General features: G+C 31.5%; 1 protein-coding gene across 1 annotated transcript in view; it reads right to left on the bottom strand.

Annotated features, from left to right (window-relative positions):
• LOC114332584 (serine-protein kinase ATM-like) overlaps positions 1 to 11,808 on the bottom strand; it is a 144,589-nt gene extending 132,781 nt beyond the window's left edge. Inside the window, exons 1-7 of the mRNA XM_028282413.2 lie at positions 11,479 to 11,808; positions 11,305 to 11,419; positions 10,398 to 10,559; positions 7,930 to 8,156; positions 7,380 to 7,481; positions 3,299 to 3,556; positions 2,004 to 2,137 (exon numbers count right to left, since the gene is read on the bottom strand). Of these exons, the coding sequence (XP_028138214.2) occupies positions 2,004 to 2,137; positions 3,299 to 3,556; positions 7,380 to 7,481; positions 7,930 to 8,156; positions 10,398 to 10,559; positions 11,305 to 11,419; positions 11,479 to 11,664 (1,184 nt within the window). The 5' untranslated portion in view covers positions 11,665 to 11,808. The remainder of the gene's footprint in view (positions 1 to 2,003; positions 2,138 to 3,298; positions 3,557 to 7,379; positions 7,482 to 7,929; positions 8,157 to 10,397; positions 10,560 to 11,304; positions 11,420 to 11,478) is intronic.
• Between the last annotated feature and the right edge of the window lie 6,898 nt (positions 11,809 to 18,706).

The following is an 18,706-nucleotide window of genomic DNA, read 5'->3' as shown; positions in this document are numbered from 1 at the left end:
CCTAAAGAAGTATAACTTACACGTTCTTCTGACCTATTTAGAATAAAGTTTCATCACACTAATTATGGCTAAAATGAGACAATTACAAGGATGATGAAAACTGCCAATCATTTGCAAGATAGTGTTGATTTGTTTAATTCATCTGTATCCGCATTCAATAATACTTTAAAGAAATTGAGACATTGATGTTATTAATACCTACTTTTGAAATATGTAATGTATGACTACAGTTTATTTGTTAATTATATGTATACAGGGTGTTTCATTAATAATTGTCCATATAGTAACTGGAGAAACCTTAGCACAAAATACGAAGATTTAACCTAAAACATCTAAATAAAATGTGGTTCCTTACTGAGTTACAGGGTGTTTTATCTAAAAATTTAAAAACTATTTTTGCTCAGCATTTTAAAACTGTTCGACGTATCTTTTTCATACTTGGCAGGAAGTATAGGTACTGTACACACTACTAAATTATGTTAAACAAACGTTTCTGGCTACCAGAGGCGTACGACGGGGGAAAGTGAATGGTTGACCCTTCTCAAATTCTACGCCACTGGCGAAATTGCCATTTTAGTTCAATTTTTGGATTCTCCAATACTTTCTATGAAAATAATATACTCTTCATTCGTAACGATAAAGTCATTAGTTTTCGAGATCTTTGAAGTTAAAAATGAAACGACACGGTTATTTTGATTAATGTATTGTGTCGCTTCATTTTTAATTTCAAATATCTCGAAAACTAATCATTTTATCGTTACGAATGAAGAGTATATTATTTACATAAAAAGTATTGCAAAATCAAAAATGTACACTAAAATAGCAATTTCGTCAGTGGCGTAGAATTTGGGAAGGGTCAACCAGCCACTATCCCCTGTCGTACGCCTCTGGTAGTAGCTAGAAAAGTTTATTTATCTTAATTTAGTAGGTTTTACAGTACCTACATTTTCTACCAAGTATGATAAGGATACGCCAAATAGTTTTAAAGTACTGGGTACAAATAATTTTTAAATTTTAATTATATGAATCATATCATAAATTAATCAAAATAACCGTGCCGTTTCATATTTAACTTCAAATATCTCGAAAACTAATGACTTTATCGTTACCAATGAAGACTATATTATTTACGTAGAAAGTATTGGTGAATCTAAAAATGGCACTAAAATAGTAATTCCTCAAGTGGCGTAGAATTTGAGAAGGGTCAACCATTCACCATCCCCTGTCGTACGCCTCTGGTAGTAGCTAGAAACGTTTGTTTATCGTAATTTAGTAGGGTGTCTAGTAGTCGCACTTTTTGCCAAGTATGAAAAGGATACATCGAATAGTTTTAAAATGCTGAGCAAAAATAGTTTTTAAATTTTTAGATAAAACACCCTGTAACTCAGTAAGGAACCACATTTTATTTAGGTGTTTTAGGTTAAATCTTCGTATTTTGTGCTAAGGTTTCTCCAGTTATTATATGGACAATTATTAATGAAACACCCTGTATATTGTAATTTTTTGTAAGGAAAAAGTTCGTCTGTTAAATAAATAAATAAATAAATAAAAAGAATCCAAGCATTCGAACTATGGTGTTACCGTAAAATGCTCAGAATATCCTACATGAGCCATACGACAAATGCGGAAGTCTTGCGGAAGATGAATAAGGAAAGAGAGCTTATGTTTATAACAAAAAAACGGAAAACACAATATTTTGGTGACATCGTAAGAAATCAAAAGTATGAACTTCTCCAACTTATAATCGAAGGTAAAATCAATAGCAAAAGCGGACTAGGAAGAAGAAGCAAATCATTGCTTCAAAACCTACGACAATGGGCGAATATGACCTCCACAGAACTATTCAAGGCGGCTGCAAATAAGATTAAATGGACAAATGTAATAGTCAATGTGCTTAGGGACAAGGCACCATAAGAAGAAGAAGCGTACTTTCGAAATTTGTACCACAAATGACTGTAGAGTAATTTAAATGATTCAAAATTATCTATGAAACAAATACATACCATAACCAATTTTTGGAGTCTTGAATCTGATCAATTAATCCTCTCATACTTAAATTTACTTTTTGCCTTTTTTGTGATGGATTATAGGAACAGTCGATTGACATACTGACATCTAAATCTGGACACATGAACAGCTAAAATAAAAATGTCATTGGTGTTTTCAGATTGTTAATAACCTTGATTAATGAGTTTTTACTTTTATTTGGCAATTTTTTTTAGCATTACAAATTATACACGATTGATATTTATTAATCGTGTAACCGATTAATAAATTAACCGATTAATTTATAATAAAATTATAAACGAGAATAACTTGGAAATATTTGGTGTCTCCTTAGCTGCTTTTAGGGGGTTACATAGATCTTGCAGGTAAACAAAGTGACTTTTTAAAAAAATTATATCTCGAAAACTAAAAATTATTATTATTTATAATTGGAACATGTCAAAGCATAGTACTTAAGGTACTCTCAAAAAAATTTTCAGCCAAAAATATTCATTTTTGTAGAGTTGACTGCAATTTTTCGACAACAGCCAATTTTTGGCGGTGGGCAGCATAACTAAGTCCAGTCTCATCTGAAATCAAAAAATCAAAAAGTTTTTTGTAGTTTATACCTCTGGCTAGTGAATGAACGAAGGAATTAAAAAAAAATGAAATTTGAAGATTTTACATAAGTTTAAACACATTTTCGACCCCAATTTTTCTCATTTTTTCAAAAATGACCATTCTAAAGTAGTTTTTTTTTATAAAACAAAAACAACTTCACCTAATAAAAATTCCTTCGTTCATTCACTAGCCAGAGGTATAAAATACAAGAAACTTTTTGATTTGTTGATTTCAGATGAGACTGGACTTGTTATGCTGCCCACCGCAAAAAAAGGCTGTTGTCGAAAAATTGCAGTCAACTCTACAAAAATGAATATTTTTGGCTGAAATTTTTTTTAATAGTACCTTAAGTACTATACTTTTACATGTACCAATTATAAATAAAAATAGTTTTTAGTTTTCGAGATATAATTTTTTTTAAGTCACTTTTTTACCCGCAAGACCTATGTAACCCCTTAAGAATGGGATTAAAAGAGCTTGACAGGTACTTTTTTGTTTATTTTAATTGATTTGTGTAATAGATGTAATATGTGTTATGGATAAATATTAATATTTTGTTTTTGTTTAATGTGTAATTAATACTTTAATTTTACTCTAGTTTATAAGAAATTGCAGTGATTGATTTTATACTGATGTTTTATAATGGGGGTAATCCCGTATATAAATAAATAAAAATAAATAAATTTTTTACCTGTTTGACTGTTTCTGCGTGAAGTCTGGAAAAAACTGAGCATAAACTCGTCCCCCCATTTTCTTGTTTGAAAAAGGACCTGTTTTTTTGATAACACTTAAAATATAAACTAATTTCTTTTGAGATTATACTGTAAATAGTTTTTACGATTTTCTTCCAGTTGTCCCAACTATTGGCGTAAGCTGCGCTATGGCCTTCTGGAACACCGTTCGGATGGTGGATTATCATTTGGAAGAGGAAAAATTGTACTAAAAGTTCCTGAAATAAAAAAGAGGTGATCTATAACCTAATAATAAAAATTAGAAAAGAGTTTAATAAAAACTTTTTAAAGTGCTCAAAAATATCCACTCTTGTGTGAAGCTTTATACTATATTTTTAAAATAAAGAATTTTATTATTAGGGCGAACAATCGCAGGCATTTTAAAAAGCATGTGGGCTGCGACAGGGAGATGCGCTAGTCTGCCTCCTTTTCAACATAGCTCTAGAAAAGGCGATAAGAGATGCCCGAACATACAAAAGAGGAAATATTTTTAATAAATCATCCCAAATTTTGGCATATGCAGATGATGTGGATCTATTTGCCCGCACAACACGCGAGCTAGAAATAATGTATATCACCTTCTCAAATACCTCCAAAAATATGGGTCTGCAAGGAAATGAGGACAAAACTAAGATGATGGCATCAACACCCAACAATAGAGCCAGAAACATTGGTCACTAAATCACGGTTGATAACTCTACCTTTGAAGCGGTGGACAAATTCACATACTTAGGCTCCCTGATCACCAAGAAGAATGTCATTGACAGATGAAATCAAGCGAAGGATAATCCTAGTTAACAAATGCTATTTTGGATTGAGTAGACATATGAGAAGCAGAAACGTTGTAAAATTTTTTTATATAATAGGATTAGTCAATAATTAATATACCTTTTAGAGTAATTTTTAAGCCCACTAGCACTAATTCCGGGTACGCCTATGGCCGTATCTGCAAATAACTGAGTTTATTATTATAAACGGTACCATTTTTTTTATTGCAGGTTTTCCGAAATACAATGTTTTGGAAATAGACCGAAAGTCTCTTATTTTATAGAGCGCCTGTTGTTATTGTAATCTGTTTAGTATAAAAGGTACCGTTAAAAAACCTCCCAACAAGTTTACTACTAAGATCCCGTTAGGTACTCCTACTCCACTCTATTCAAAGCGGGGATGTGTATTGCAATGTTTTATTGCTACTTTCCGTTTAAGTTCTATTTCAAAGGAAACCTTTTGACTGAATAACTTTCCCCTTCTGAAAACAACCGTTAGGTCCCTTGACTTCATTTTTCGGTGTCTGTATGATGTACCGTTACTTGTACTTTACCTAAAAACGAAAATAGGTCGGTTCTTTTTTAGAAGTTACCATTTTTTTGAGAGGTGATATATCCCCACTTTTTTTAGAGAAAACGCATCGAAAATATTGCGAATAGGAAAGGGTTGGTGGCTGAGTATCTTGAAGTGCAGACGTGTCTGTCTCGTATCTAATATCTGGAATATATCTTGGGAGTGAGAAGTCACTCAATTATCTTATCTGAGTGTGAATTCACTCTATCATCTTCCTGATTTAGATCTAACATCCGATTAGATCCAAATCACAATATAAGTAACTTCAGTGCTTGATTACTATGGTTTGTTTTTTAACCAAGAGGAGTGATTCAAATTTACTGCGCTGTATTGCAATTGTTTGCAATTGGTCCAACCGCAGGCCAGTTTACTCCACTGTTATAAAATTTTGACACTAATGACATTTATCAAACTTTGACACTAGTGACATTTCATAGGTTAATTAAGTTATATCGGCGATTTTTGTGTTTTCTGTGTTATTCCTTTAATTTTTAGATTGTTAGTCTGCTTTTAAATAAAAAGCAGTTGTTTTTGGAACTCTTTAGCGACGTATTAATTTTATATATTTATGGATTACCGTTGAGGGCCGACTAGATCAACCAAAAAAGAAGAGGTATTTGGTTATTATTCTAGTGAGTTTCCTGGGTGTGAATCTGTCTTTTTAGTTTACTCCTCCTGGTTAAAAAATAAACTATAGTTAAAATAAAGTTAGATTCAGTGCAATTTAAAAGGCAACATCATAGGAATTACTGTGGGTATCTTAATTATACTACCTACAACTATCTCCAAAAGTAGAGCTAATCTACAGGCTATCTACCTCAAATATTTCTTCATCTGCGGTTAAGGCTAACCACCGATGTAATCTAGTTCACTTAAGGACAGCGATTTCATTAATAGAACTTTTTATTCATTAAATAAAAACTTTTCATTATCAAACATTCACTATTTAATTAAAAGCTGTGCGATTGGTTTATTTATAAAACCGAGTGCGGGTGGTTTTTGAATTTAATTTTATTATATTTGTTCTTTATATTTTCTATCTATCATTAAATTTACCATATCAGTTATCTCGAGATAAGGCCTAAACAGCAGAGTATCTTTAATGATAGATGCTTGATTTTATACGATACTTGTATTTCTTTTATCATATTTATTGTTTATTTCTACACATGTAACCAACCACACATTAATTGTTGGTACAGTTTTGATTTGTGTATATAGTCTCCTGTTTATTACTTGTTTTTTGGGATTCACCCTTCTGGTAAACCATTTGCTCAATATATTGTTTTTTTGTTTATTTCACGATTTTATTTATCTACTCCTAATAAGTTTCCTGATAAGAGATTACCTCTACATATTTGCTAAGTAACATAACCTATCACTAGATTATCTTCGACCAGGAGAAAGATCACGTAGAATAAGTTTTGTAGGTAAGTAGGTGGACGACTGTCACCGAATATATTTATTATTTCTTTAGGTAGTGTCTTGACAACATTTATTTTTTTTTTAATAATTAACTGTTCATATCTTTTCTTGTATTTGGTCTCAGAACCTCATTATCTTTCCTTACCTGTTTTCGTTTCTCAGGTTTCTTAATTTTCTCCTTGTAACCCCAAAAAGTTAGGTGGCGCCCTGTATCTCTTTTCTTTTTGATGGTAATTTTACCTACCTATCTTTTTATATGTTTCTCTCTCTGCTCTAACCTACCTTCTCTTGTCTTATCTTTACCTATTTCCTCTATTGGCCCCATTCCACGTTCCAAAAGCTAGTTTTGAACCCACAACTCGCTTTCCACCAACCATCTGGCTGCCGTTCGCAGTGTCTCCATTGGTGACCTTTCTAGTACCATCCAAGAAAGGTTTCCGAGGTTACAACGTAAGCCAAAAAACAAACATAACCATATACAAAACCCTTATACAACCAGTGTTGACATATGGATCGGAGCCATGGCCCATCTCCAAGGCAGATGAAAACAAGTGAAATTTAATAAAAAATTTTCTTCTTGGTAAAAGGTATATTAGTTTAAAAAGCCCTAAAGGGCTACAAACATATGAACAAAACGTTTTCGCTCTGTAACAAGAGCATCATCAGTGTTACCTAAAATAAGTAAGGGCAGATGAAAACCTTCTGCTTATATTTGAAAGAAGGATCCTGAGAGGAATATTCGGTAGCATCTGTGAAAATGGTTGGAGGGGATACAACTACGAGATATGCCACTAAACATATATTTGGTGGTAAAAACGTAGTATCTCTTATAAAAATAGGAAGACTAAGATGGACATGACATCTAGCAAGAACACAGTACAACAATCCTCCTAGAAAAATCCTTATGTCACAACCTCTGGGAAGTAGAAATAGGGGTAGGCCAAAATTCAGATAAAGGGATGGTGTAAATGAGGATGGTAGAAAAATATGCACAGCAAACTGGTAACAGTTGGCAATTAATAGAACTGACTGGCATAATAGACTTTTGAAGGTCGAGGCTCTTTTATAGGGCTGTAGCACCATTGATGATGATGAATTTTATTATATTAACAATATAACAAAGGACAATAAGTGGTACTGCACACAAACAAAGATACAGCCAAATTCAATTATAATTATTTATAATCATTCAAAGTGTTTCATTATCTCGAACAGAATAATCTTTATTAAAAAATCCATGTAAACTCTCTTTCCTATTATATTATTAAAAATTACCTTTGTTTTTTCAGGTTTTCCATTCATTTCATATAAACCTGATAAAGATGTGAATATTTCTTCTCCAAATTTGCAACATGATACACGATTATCTTTGGCAGTCTAAAAAATTAAGAAATATTAGCATATATGAATCCATTTTACACAGAGGTAAATAAAAAAAAGGAAAAAAAAGATGCAAAAAAGATCTTTACTCAACATTTCTTTAATAAGTTCATAATATCGGTTTTGTGGTATATTATAAAATAGGCACCAGATTATCAGGTCATGAGTTAAGAATATAATAACCACAACACAAGATGGTTTTTAGAATATTAGTTGGTATAATGTTTAATACCTTCTTATGTTGTTCTAGTTGATAAATTCTGTACTTGCTGCCTGATAATGTGATGTGTAGGTACAGTAGAACCCAAAACCAGCAGTCTAAATGTAGTCATGGTAAAAGAAAGTATTATAGACCTCTTTCTTCTCATATTCCTTTCATTTAGACTAGTAAGCTACATATTTTTATTGATAAATCTCAAATAAGTAACAACAAAAGAACGCTTACGTGTTTGCAAAAGTCGAGGGCAGTCTCTATGATGTCTTCTTGAATAGACTTTGGTGACCTTAGTGTTACCTTTTGACAAATCTTTGTCATAAAGTCAAATTCTTTTCTCAGCAGTCTAGGAGGAAGTCCATGTGTTGGACCGTATTTAATTAGAATCATAAAACAGTGAGAGACAACTAAATTATCATTGTATTCTTCTAGTAAACGCTTCAACTTACAGTATATTTCTAAAAATATATAAAGATTCTATTTATTCTTAATTAAAAAGAAAAAATTTTATATACATAATTGATATAAAGGAAAGAACCAAAATAATGCCAAATACAATTTTTATATATTTGTGAATTGCTTCAGTTTTTAAAATAGACCATCTTCTTCTTCTTCTTATAATAGGTCTCTTGGCCTGTTCTTACCGATTTTGAGCTTGTATTCGTAGCTGTGATGTTGACTGCCAGCTATCTAACTCCGCCTATCCGCTGTTGGGTGAACTGAGTAGCTCAGCAGCTGGTTGCCGGTCCCAAGCCCGGATAAAGGAGGAGGGTTCGAGGGTGAGGCTAGCGACCTACCACGGTAAAAACGAATATTGCTCATAGAACCGATCACCAAGCCTCGGATTTTTTCAAAATAGACCATGCTAACTTGTAACATGTTCGCTACCAAGGGGGTATTTAAGTTTCGTTCTCATAGACATTGGGTGGAATGCATAAAACGTCTCTATCTATCTAATCAGCCCTAAACATCCATCCTTGGATATAGGCCTTGTCTTCCTTCTTCCACGCCTCTCTATCTTGGGCAATTTGCACCAAATTTGACCCAGTGTGTTTTTTCGGGTCATCCGACCATCGCATCTGTGGCTTTCCCCTTTTTCGTTTGTGGTTCCACGGTCTCCAATGTATAATCAATCATCTTAGTCCATCTTTCATCCTTCTGCCGTAGGGTGTGTCCGGCTAACTTCCATTTAAGCTTTGCTACTTGGGTAGAGACATCTTTCACTTTTGTTTTGTTACGGATCCATTCGTTTCTTTTCCTGTCTGATAGTTTAATGTTCAGCATTTGTCTTTCCATGGATCTTTCTGTCTTTGCTATTTTTTCCATATTTTCTTTTGTAAACGTTCATGTCTGAGAGCCATATATTAGAACAGGGAGTATACATTGATTGAATACTCTTGTTTTTAGGTATTGCGGGTATTTTCTGTTCTTTAGAATATAAGACAGTTTTCCGAATGATGCCCAATCTTATTCTTCTCTTTATTTCTTCGGTTTGATTTTCTTTATTTAATCTAGTGATTTGTCCTAGATATATATACTCTTTTACTTGTTCTATTCTTGTTTGTGCCACTGTAATTATTAGTTCTTCTTGTTGATTGGTCATGGTTTTTGTTTTACTGTAATTCATCTTCAGTCCTATCTTTGTCGATTTTCTATCTAGTTCTTCCATCATTCTTTGCAATTCTTCACTTCTTTCTGTTATTAATACAACATCATCAGCATATCGTAAGTGATTCAGATATTGCCCGTTTATGTTTATACCCAAGCCATCCCAGTGTAGTTGTTTGAACACATGATCTAGCGCTTGGTTGAATAGCTTGGGCGAGATGGTATCTCCTTGTCTTACTCCTCGGTTTATTTTAATAGGCTCTGTTTGTTTCATTAGCTTAATAGTTGTTGTTGCCTTATCATATATATTTGTAATTAAGTCGGTATATCTGTAGTCTATTCTGCTGTTTTGTAGGGAATTTTTTATTGCCCAGTGTTCCACACTATCAAATGGTTTTTCGAAGTCAATAAATGCCATGTATAGTGGGATATAATATTCGTTACCTTTTTCGATTAATATCTTCATTGTTAAAAGGTGGTTACTTGTACTGAAGCTCTTTCTAAATCCAGCTTGTTCTCTTGCCTGGTATCCATCTAATTTAATTGTTAATCTGTTTGTTAATATCTTGGTTAATAGTTTCTACATCACATTTAGTAAAGTTATGGGTCTGTAATTCTTTATATCCTTTTTATCTCCTTTCTTAAATAGTAACAATGCATAAAACGTAGTACCTGCTAATGCTTCAAGTATGTACTACACTTACAAAGCATTATTACACTTACAAAGCATTCAATGCTTTTTAAGTGTAGTAAAATCTTCAAAAATGGAGTACATACTTGAAGCATTAGCAGGTACTACGTTTTATGCATTCCACCCAATAGCTATTTAAATTTCCATTATGTGAAGTGTGATCCTCGGCTCATGGGTGAGACGCTGGTCTATGGGAAAAATCGATGTGGCTCATATATGAGTCACTTAGTAGCGAACAGGTTAAGAATATGTATGTTGCCCTGGCATCAAATTTAGAAAAGTTCGGCAGAAGTCTATGGAAACCAAAAACGTGGTCTACATATCATAAAGATTTGGAAAGCACTGGCATAGTTATAAACACAAATACATCAATACATTTTAACAAAAAAAAACAACTTACCTTCCCAATCCTCCTCTTCTAGAGCTCCTCTACATTTGGAATTTGACAATATACATTTCTGTAAAATATCTAACAACTGTTTTTCATAGCATTTTTTCATCTGGATATCATCCATGCATCCTAGTATATATCTAACCAACTCATTGATATTTATTTCTCCATCTGAAATATGTTTTACAAGTTAATAGAATAAAATACTGTTATTGGACTGAGGATTTTAGGACACAACCTATTGTGGACACACCAACGATTTTATACCATCTAGATAGAGAACAAAAAGTATCAAATATTAATGGGGACTTAATATGGTTCACTGATGGAATCTAAAACTGGATCAGGTGTCTTTGGGCAAACATGCAATTACAGTAAAACTTTGGTTAACCGAAATAATTGGGAGGGGGGGGTTATTTATTAACGAAATTATTGAAACTCTCAGCCGTTTCGGTTAAACGATGTTTCAGTTAATGGAGGTTTTACTGTATAATAAATCTTACAGCCTATCACAATTTACAACAGTGTTCCAGGCTGAAGTTTTTGCTTTGGTGGCATGCATTAATGAAATCATTGATGAAGACCCTAAAGCTAAGAGAATCAACATTTACACAGATGGCCAAGTGGGTATTCTGAAATTCCATTCGCCAAAACTGTGGAGGAACTGCAAAGATCTCCTTTACAACCTGGCAAACCTTAATGAATGAATGAATGAGCAGATCTGTTGGCAAAACAAGGCTCAAGAGAAACCTTTGTAAGCACATAAACTTTCTATGGCATCACATCGACCGAAGTATTTCAGCCACTTCTTAAAATAAGCTAAAAGCATAGTGTTTTCCAACTATCTTTTAGAAGTATGTATAGGTACCTATAATATCCATATTTACTAAGATTCTACAAACCAGCTATTTATTACCTTCTTTAATGGCCTTGGTAACAACTTGAACAAACAATTCAATACTTAAATAATTTGCAGGAACATTGCTTGAACCACTCTTTTTCTTGGAATCTTCAAATGTTTTCTCGGCATCCTTGAACAATTCAGAACATTGTATTTTTAAAGTTTTTAAGTTTGAACAACCATACATACCTTCTTAATACATTTCTGCAAAGATTTTATAAGTCTCTTCCAAGAGACGGGTTTTCCGCGGTTTAATATATTGGTAGATTCTTGAATTTCCAAGATAGAATTTAGTTTTGTGCAATACTTTTTTCTTTCAGATACTTTATCACTTTCTAAATAAATGCAACAGTCTGTTAATTCACCGGTACTCATTTTGGTTAAAGTTTAGAACAAGATTCAGTACTTAAAACAACAAATTAATAATTAACAATTAAAATACTATCTAACATTTTTCTAAATCAATTTTTATAAAATACAAAAAACCTCCGACTCCGAGTACAAAACCTGCCGGCCTGCCGCCACAATCATCTGTCTTTGTCAATATAATCAAATCTTCTTTTTTTAATACTATGCACTACAAAACATATCTATTAATTGAATGCTCTATGCCGGCATGCCGTCTACGATGTCCAGAAGAGATGTGGCAACATTCACAGGCTGTCAAATAGAGGGCCTATTTATATATCTAAGGGAGAGATTAAATATCCAGCACGCAACCGCGCTGTTGCCAGATTTACATAGCGGGAATTTTAAAATTTCTAATGCGAATTGGTTTAAAATTTGACATCCGAATCTTAACCTTACTTTTGTGATTATTTATTTACAAATTTAAATAAATTAAAACAAGTATTGTATGTACTGTGTTATAATTTAAAACGCTTAATTATGTTAGTCCTAAAAAGATTAAGCCCAAAAGAGATATACTTGTTTACAGTGCAAATTAATGGCAATAGGGATTTACGATTTCATTTGCAGGAAAAACATGGGCAACCTACCCAGTTGGTAAAATTTCAATTCAAAAACTCTTTAGGTAGGTATGGAATAACTTCCACATTATTATTTATTTTTTAAGTATTAAGGTTGATGTTGATATCAAAGGTAGTTTTATGTAGGTAGATATTAGATAAAAGTAAGCTATAAGTAGTATAACCACAGCCTAGGAGGAATTCCTCCTATACTGTGGTATAACCAAGGAATATAGACTGGTATAACTTCCCATGTAATCATCTGTTGTTTTTGTAGATTTTACTGTGTGGATGGCACAGGAAGAGAAACAAAATAATATTCAGTACTGCAGTCACAGGAGTACAAAAACATGAAGCATCTTATTATGTATGTATGCCATTCTCAAACAATAATTATTGTACAAAACAAGATAAAGATAGAGACACAGCTTTAAAATCCCAAGGATCCTGCGAAAAGAAAAGTGAAAATGTCTCAATTAATGTAGTATAGATAGACATTTTTCTTTATTTTAGTATTAAATAATTATTTAGAATATTAATATGTATTAGTTTTAATAGTATTCATATGTATTAGTTTTAATAGTATTAATATGTATTGTATGAATAATTCCCATCATGTATCTGCTAACTAAAGCAACAAAATAAATCAAAATGAAAAAACATTTCAGTGACGTAGCACCTTTACTTTACCTGGCGGCGAGGTGAGTTATTAGGTAAATTCTATTTTCTTACATAATATACTTAAAAATTAATGGTGGTATTATTGTGGTTTATATTGAAAGCTAAAGCAATTAAAATAATTTTTTCTGTTAATTATTTAACACATTCACAGACACGACTGCATATGAAGTCATTTGCTCCATAAGAAGACGTGGCTACAGGCAAAGCGTGTCCGTAAATGTGTTAATAATAATAATTTTACATCTATTGTGTTACACATACATTTTACTATTAAAGACAATTATGAAAATGTCAAAAACGCCCACAAAGTGGCTTTAAGTTTTATTACACAGTATGTGGACTTCAAATAGGACGATTATGTTAAGTATGAGCAGAACAAAGACTAACTATTAATGTTTTATTGTCATAGGTTGTCTTTTTTCATTATATTTAATGCAGCTTTCTTTAAAATTCAGTAATCCATATATTTCAAATCCTTTAACTGACCAGCCAACAGAGTAAAGTCTAAATGACATGTTTTTTTAGTCTTAATTGGTAGGAGACCTAAACATGACCAAAATATGATGTCAGGTTTAATGACCAATTTGCCATCAATAGGGCTTTTCATCGATTGTCATTTGTTTCGAGCTCCTGTCATGTGTCATACAATATTAATATATTTACGCCATACGTCTTTGATTTGTATCATTGGTATTACCAATAACGTATGACGTATATATATTAATATTATGTGACACATGACAGAAGCTCAAAACAAATGACTGTGAATAAAAAGCCCTATTCATCACATCTAACTTGAATGACATTAAATTGAGCAATTAGTGGCAACGTTTTATTGTGGTAATTTTGTGACGTAAGACATCTTTATGACATGTATTTACGTCATATTCAATTGACATCTGTATTACATCAAGTTAGTTTTTGGGTGTACACAACTAAACAACAGTTTTTTTATTGATAGGTTTATTTCGTTAAATCAAAAAAATGAACATAATTAAAATAAGATAAGAATAACAAATATGATTTGCTACCTACAAATGTGTTAGGGCTAAAAAATATAGTATTTTTACTACAAAAGCGATATTACATAGGTTAAAATTTTTGACGTAAGATAACTGTCAAAACATCAGATTGTGACTTTTCATTATTGCCATGTTTATAATAAAATGACAATAATGAAAAGTCACATTCTAATGTTTTGACAGTTCTCTTACGTCAAAAATTTTGACCTACGTAATATCGCTTTTGTAGTAAAAATACTATACATAAAACATGACATTACAGACTTTGACCTAAATCTAAACTAAAAAGTTATTATTGTTATAATCGGAGTTAAAAAATATAGTAACAAAATTTATGAACAGGTTTAACCTTCCGATGACCAACCTTTTTTTTGTTACACGGATGACCAAGGGGGGGGGGGAAATGGTCAAAAATAACATTTAACAAAAAAATGAAGTTTTTTTTTTATTTTTTTTAAATTGTTTTTATGGCATGGACTTTATGTCATTCAGCCAGTCACAACATGAGTATTAGTGTCATGTGTAGTGTGTATGTTGAGTAAGTGCCTTGTTACTTTGCAAAGTCGACGTCATTAGCATAACACTACTTGGAATTACACATAATAGACGCTATTTTACTAAACATCAACTTCAGAATATATTTTTTATTCGTAAAATATAGGGAATTCTTTTTATTTCAAAATATGAGGATATCTAGAATGATATTAAAGTCAAATAAAAAAATAATGAGTTAAAAATTGAAAATACTTTTGAATTTATTAAAGAAAAACCTAAGCTGGGGTCACAATTTCCCCCGCTTGGTCATCCGAAGGTTAAGACTGTTCAATAAAGTAATTCCTAGCTATAAAAATAGTTTTTACTTATTATATTATATCGATATATTTTTGGCAAAGTAACGTAAGTGACATTTTTGGGGAAAAACATGTTTTTCCATTAAACTAACACTATTATTGTTTAGAAATTACTACCAAAGTGTAGTAAGCCTAGAATTACTTTAAACATAATATATATGTATAGGCTTACTACACTTTGGCAGTACCTTCTGAACAATAATAGCGTTAGTTTAATGGGAAAAACATGATTTTCAAAAATGTCACTTACGCTACTTTGCCAAAAATGTATCGATATGTCGTATACAAAAGAGGTAATTAAATTTTTATAGATATATTTCCGAAAACATTTGTATCCTGTGCCGCATATGGTTGATTTATTAATTTTCATTAAAAAAATAAAATAAGTACATAATTAAGATATTTAATACAAACAAGACAGTTCGAGAATTAATTACTAGACTAGATTACCTAGAGAAAGAGAAGAGAAATATGATTATGTCATCGTAACAGGTTTGGATAGACGCTGAGGAACCGGAAGTGTTGAAATTGTCTATGGGAAAAATGATAAACTTTACAGATACAAGTAGAGATTAAATCAGCTCTTAAGATAGAAGAGAGAACATCTCTGCATTTCGTGTACTAATCAAATACTAATATCTAAAAATATTTAAACTGATTGTTGTGCAGGAATATTACAATACATAAAAGTAACATATTTTAAAACACATTATGGGCATATTCAAAAATGTAAGTAAAATATTTACATATACACAATATAATTTAAAATAAAAATGTTACCACTAATCCATTTTTTAAATATTATTGAGAGTTGATTTACTTACAAGAAAAGATAACACGAACATTAAACACTCCTATGACGTTGATTTGAAAGATGGATGTAGGCACAAAGATGACGCAACCAGTGTTCATTTGTGGGTAAGTGAATGCTTACAGACCGGGTTATGTCCAATATTATTTTACAAACAACAGGGCATACTAATTGAATCGTTTATTTCAGAAAGAGGTCAAGTGACAAATCTTGACAAAATGAGTGCAAAAAATTAATTTTTTTTCTTAAACAATTTAACAAGATACATTTTTAAAAAATACAACATTTTTTAACAAATACTCCAGGTTGCTAGGTAGAATTTTTATTTTATATAATGTGATTGTTTGTTGAATGTAAACAGTGTGTAAACTTTATTTTCTCAAAAGTGGATACTTGTGACTTGACCCCTTTCTGAAATAAACGATTCAATTATTGATAATCCTCCCGAATTAAACAATAATGATTTTTGTCTTATGTGTTTCCATGAATACTGTGCAAAAGGAAATATTAATTAAGTTTGGTAAATCGCTTATCGCAACTAATGGAACTCATGGGCTCATAAAAAATACTTTTATTTACCAACTTTTTTTGAAAAAATACATGAGTGTGCTGGTATTATATAGTCAAATGTTTTCATATCAGACATAACTAACACTTTTTACAATGCCTGAATGTAATGGGTTCTGTTCCTAATAGACTGTTATGTCCCTGGTACATAGACAAGGCATGGCAAGTAAATCTTAATGAAATATCTGATTCTGAAAAAATCCTATGTATACAAGACATTGAAAGAGCTGCAATACATGTTAGATTCAGATAGAGTATTAATAGGTGTTTGGGTAAAATTGTAAATGATGCAGATACATACAATTTTGGTAAGTATTTCCAGCAGAACTACTGTAATAACTTCCAACAATGCACCTATTGTTATAGGAAGGATTATGGAATTAAAATACCAATAATATGACCATTGAAAATCAGTTGTTATTGTTTTTAAGGAATAAAACTGTTGAAAGGGTTATAAAGCTTAAAAAAGGTAAACCTGTTGAATGCTCCATAACGTCTAGATACCGAACTGTATTAGCTTGCTATTTTACAAGATAATAATGTGTATATACTAAAAGAAAAAAAAACTGAATACCTTGTTGAAACACAAAAAAACTTGCTGCTCTAAAAAACTAAATGCAATGTCTGCAATATATGTATACATTCATTTAGTTGTTCCTGTATAGATTATTCAATAAAAAATACCATATATAAACACATTCATTATGTAGCAATGCAAGATACTGCAGATCGCATTCAACCTAAAGACTTTTCATTTTCTAAAAACTAAACGGTGTCAGGTGATGTTGAACAGCTGTTTTCTTATATCTCTACATACTCTATGTACTCCTGTGATTGCAGTACTGAATATTATTTTGTGTCTCTTCCTGTGCCATCCAGACAGTAAAATCTACAAAAACATAACAGGTGACTACATGGGAAGTTATACTACTCATAGCTTACTTGTATGGGCCATTCCACAAATATATGTCTGTTCCAGACCATCGCAACAACGAATATTTTAATGTGCAACATAAGAAGTATGAAAGTAAATGGCTCTAGAAATTATTCCAATAAACAAGAATGGAATTTGCAATTTAGTTTAGTACTTCTTATGTTGCACACTAAAATATTCGTTGTCGCGATGGTCTGGAACAGATGTATGTTCGTGGAATGGCCTCTATCTAGTATCTACCTACATAAAACTACCTTTGAAATCTAACTTTTTGATATCAACATCAACCTTAATACTTAAAAAATAAATAATAATGCGAAAGTTACCCATACTTACCTAAAGAGTTTTTGAATTGCAATTTTACGAACTGGGTAGGTTGCCCATGTTTTTCCTGCAAATGAAATCCTAAATCCCTATTTCCATTAAAAAATCATTTGCACTGTAAACAAGTGTATTTTTGTGGGCTTCATTTTTTTTAAAGACTAACATAATTAAGAGTTTTAAATTATAACACAATAGGTACATACAATACTTGTTTGAATTTATTTACATATTTGTAAATAAATAATCACAAAAGTAAGGTTAAGATTCCGATTCGAGAAAACACAACTGTCAAATTTTAAACCAACTCGCATTCGAGATTTTAAAATTCCCGCTAATAGAAAATATGTAAATCTGGCAACAGCGCGGTTGCGTGCTGGATATTTAATCTCTCCCTATATCTAATAGTGAGCCCATAGCGGGAAGAATACAATTTTAAAGAGTTATATGTATTTAATTAAATTAGCACAAAATATTATTTATTCTATTTAGACAATAGACACAGGCATTAGTAAATAAAATACATTTATTATAAATGTTTCTATACCCAAAAGATTTCCATTTATCCATCAAAATTAAAAAGTTTTCCAAAATTTGATGCGTTTATTATTTATATCATCAAAAGAGTTTAAAAAATTATTTCCTTTTTATTTATATAACAGCAGATTTTTTATTTCTTTAATTTTAATACTACACCTGAATTTTGGTCCACCAGCACTTTCTCTTAGAAACAAAAGAGAAGGTATTTTTCTTGGAAAAGTTTTTAACTCGCCAAAACAGGAACAGATATTTTTATAGGCCTTCTATTCACTGTTGCCATATTTTAATCTTTTGACCTTATGTTAAGCCCACTTTACATCAACAATAAATTGAATATAAGTTATTCAAGGTCAAATTTGACTTATACAAAGCACCCAATTTTGCCGTGAATAAAAAGAAAATAAAGAAATTTGACAAAATAATCCAATTGTGCTATTTCATCAAATTCCTTCATTTTCTTTTACAAACCTACATTTTGTACACGTTAAATTTGGCCTTGAATAACTTTGTCAATTTCTTATTCAATTTATTCGCGAGCTCAAGCGAGGGTGCTGCCGCTTATTTGGAACTAGAGGAATTGGGATGAAAATATAAACTAATCATCCGTTAACCTATGTATGGACGTCGTTTGAAAGCCTTTCGGATGTGTTCATTTAATAAGTAATTTATTTATATTAATGAATTACATCAATAACAATATTAATTATAGAAAAATACGATAT

This window comes from Diabrotica virgifera, chromosome 5 (genome assembly GCF_917563875.1).
Source record: "Diabrotica virgifera virgifera chromosome 5, PGI_DIABVI_V3a".
NCBI lineage: Eukaryota > Metazoa > Arthropoda > Insecta > Coleoptera > Chrysomelidae > Diabrotica > Diabrotica virgifera.
This window is presented reverse-complemented; position numbering and strand designations above follow the sequence as displayed.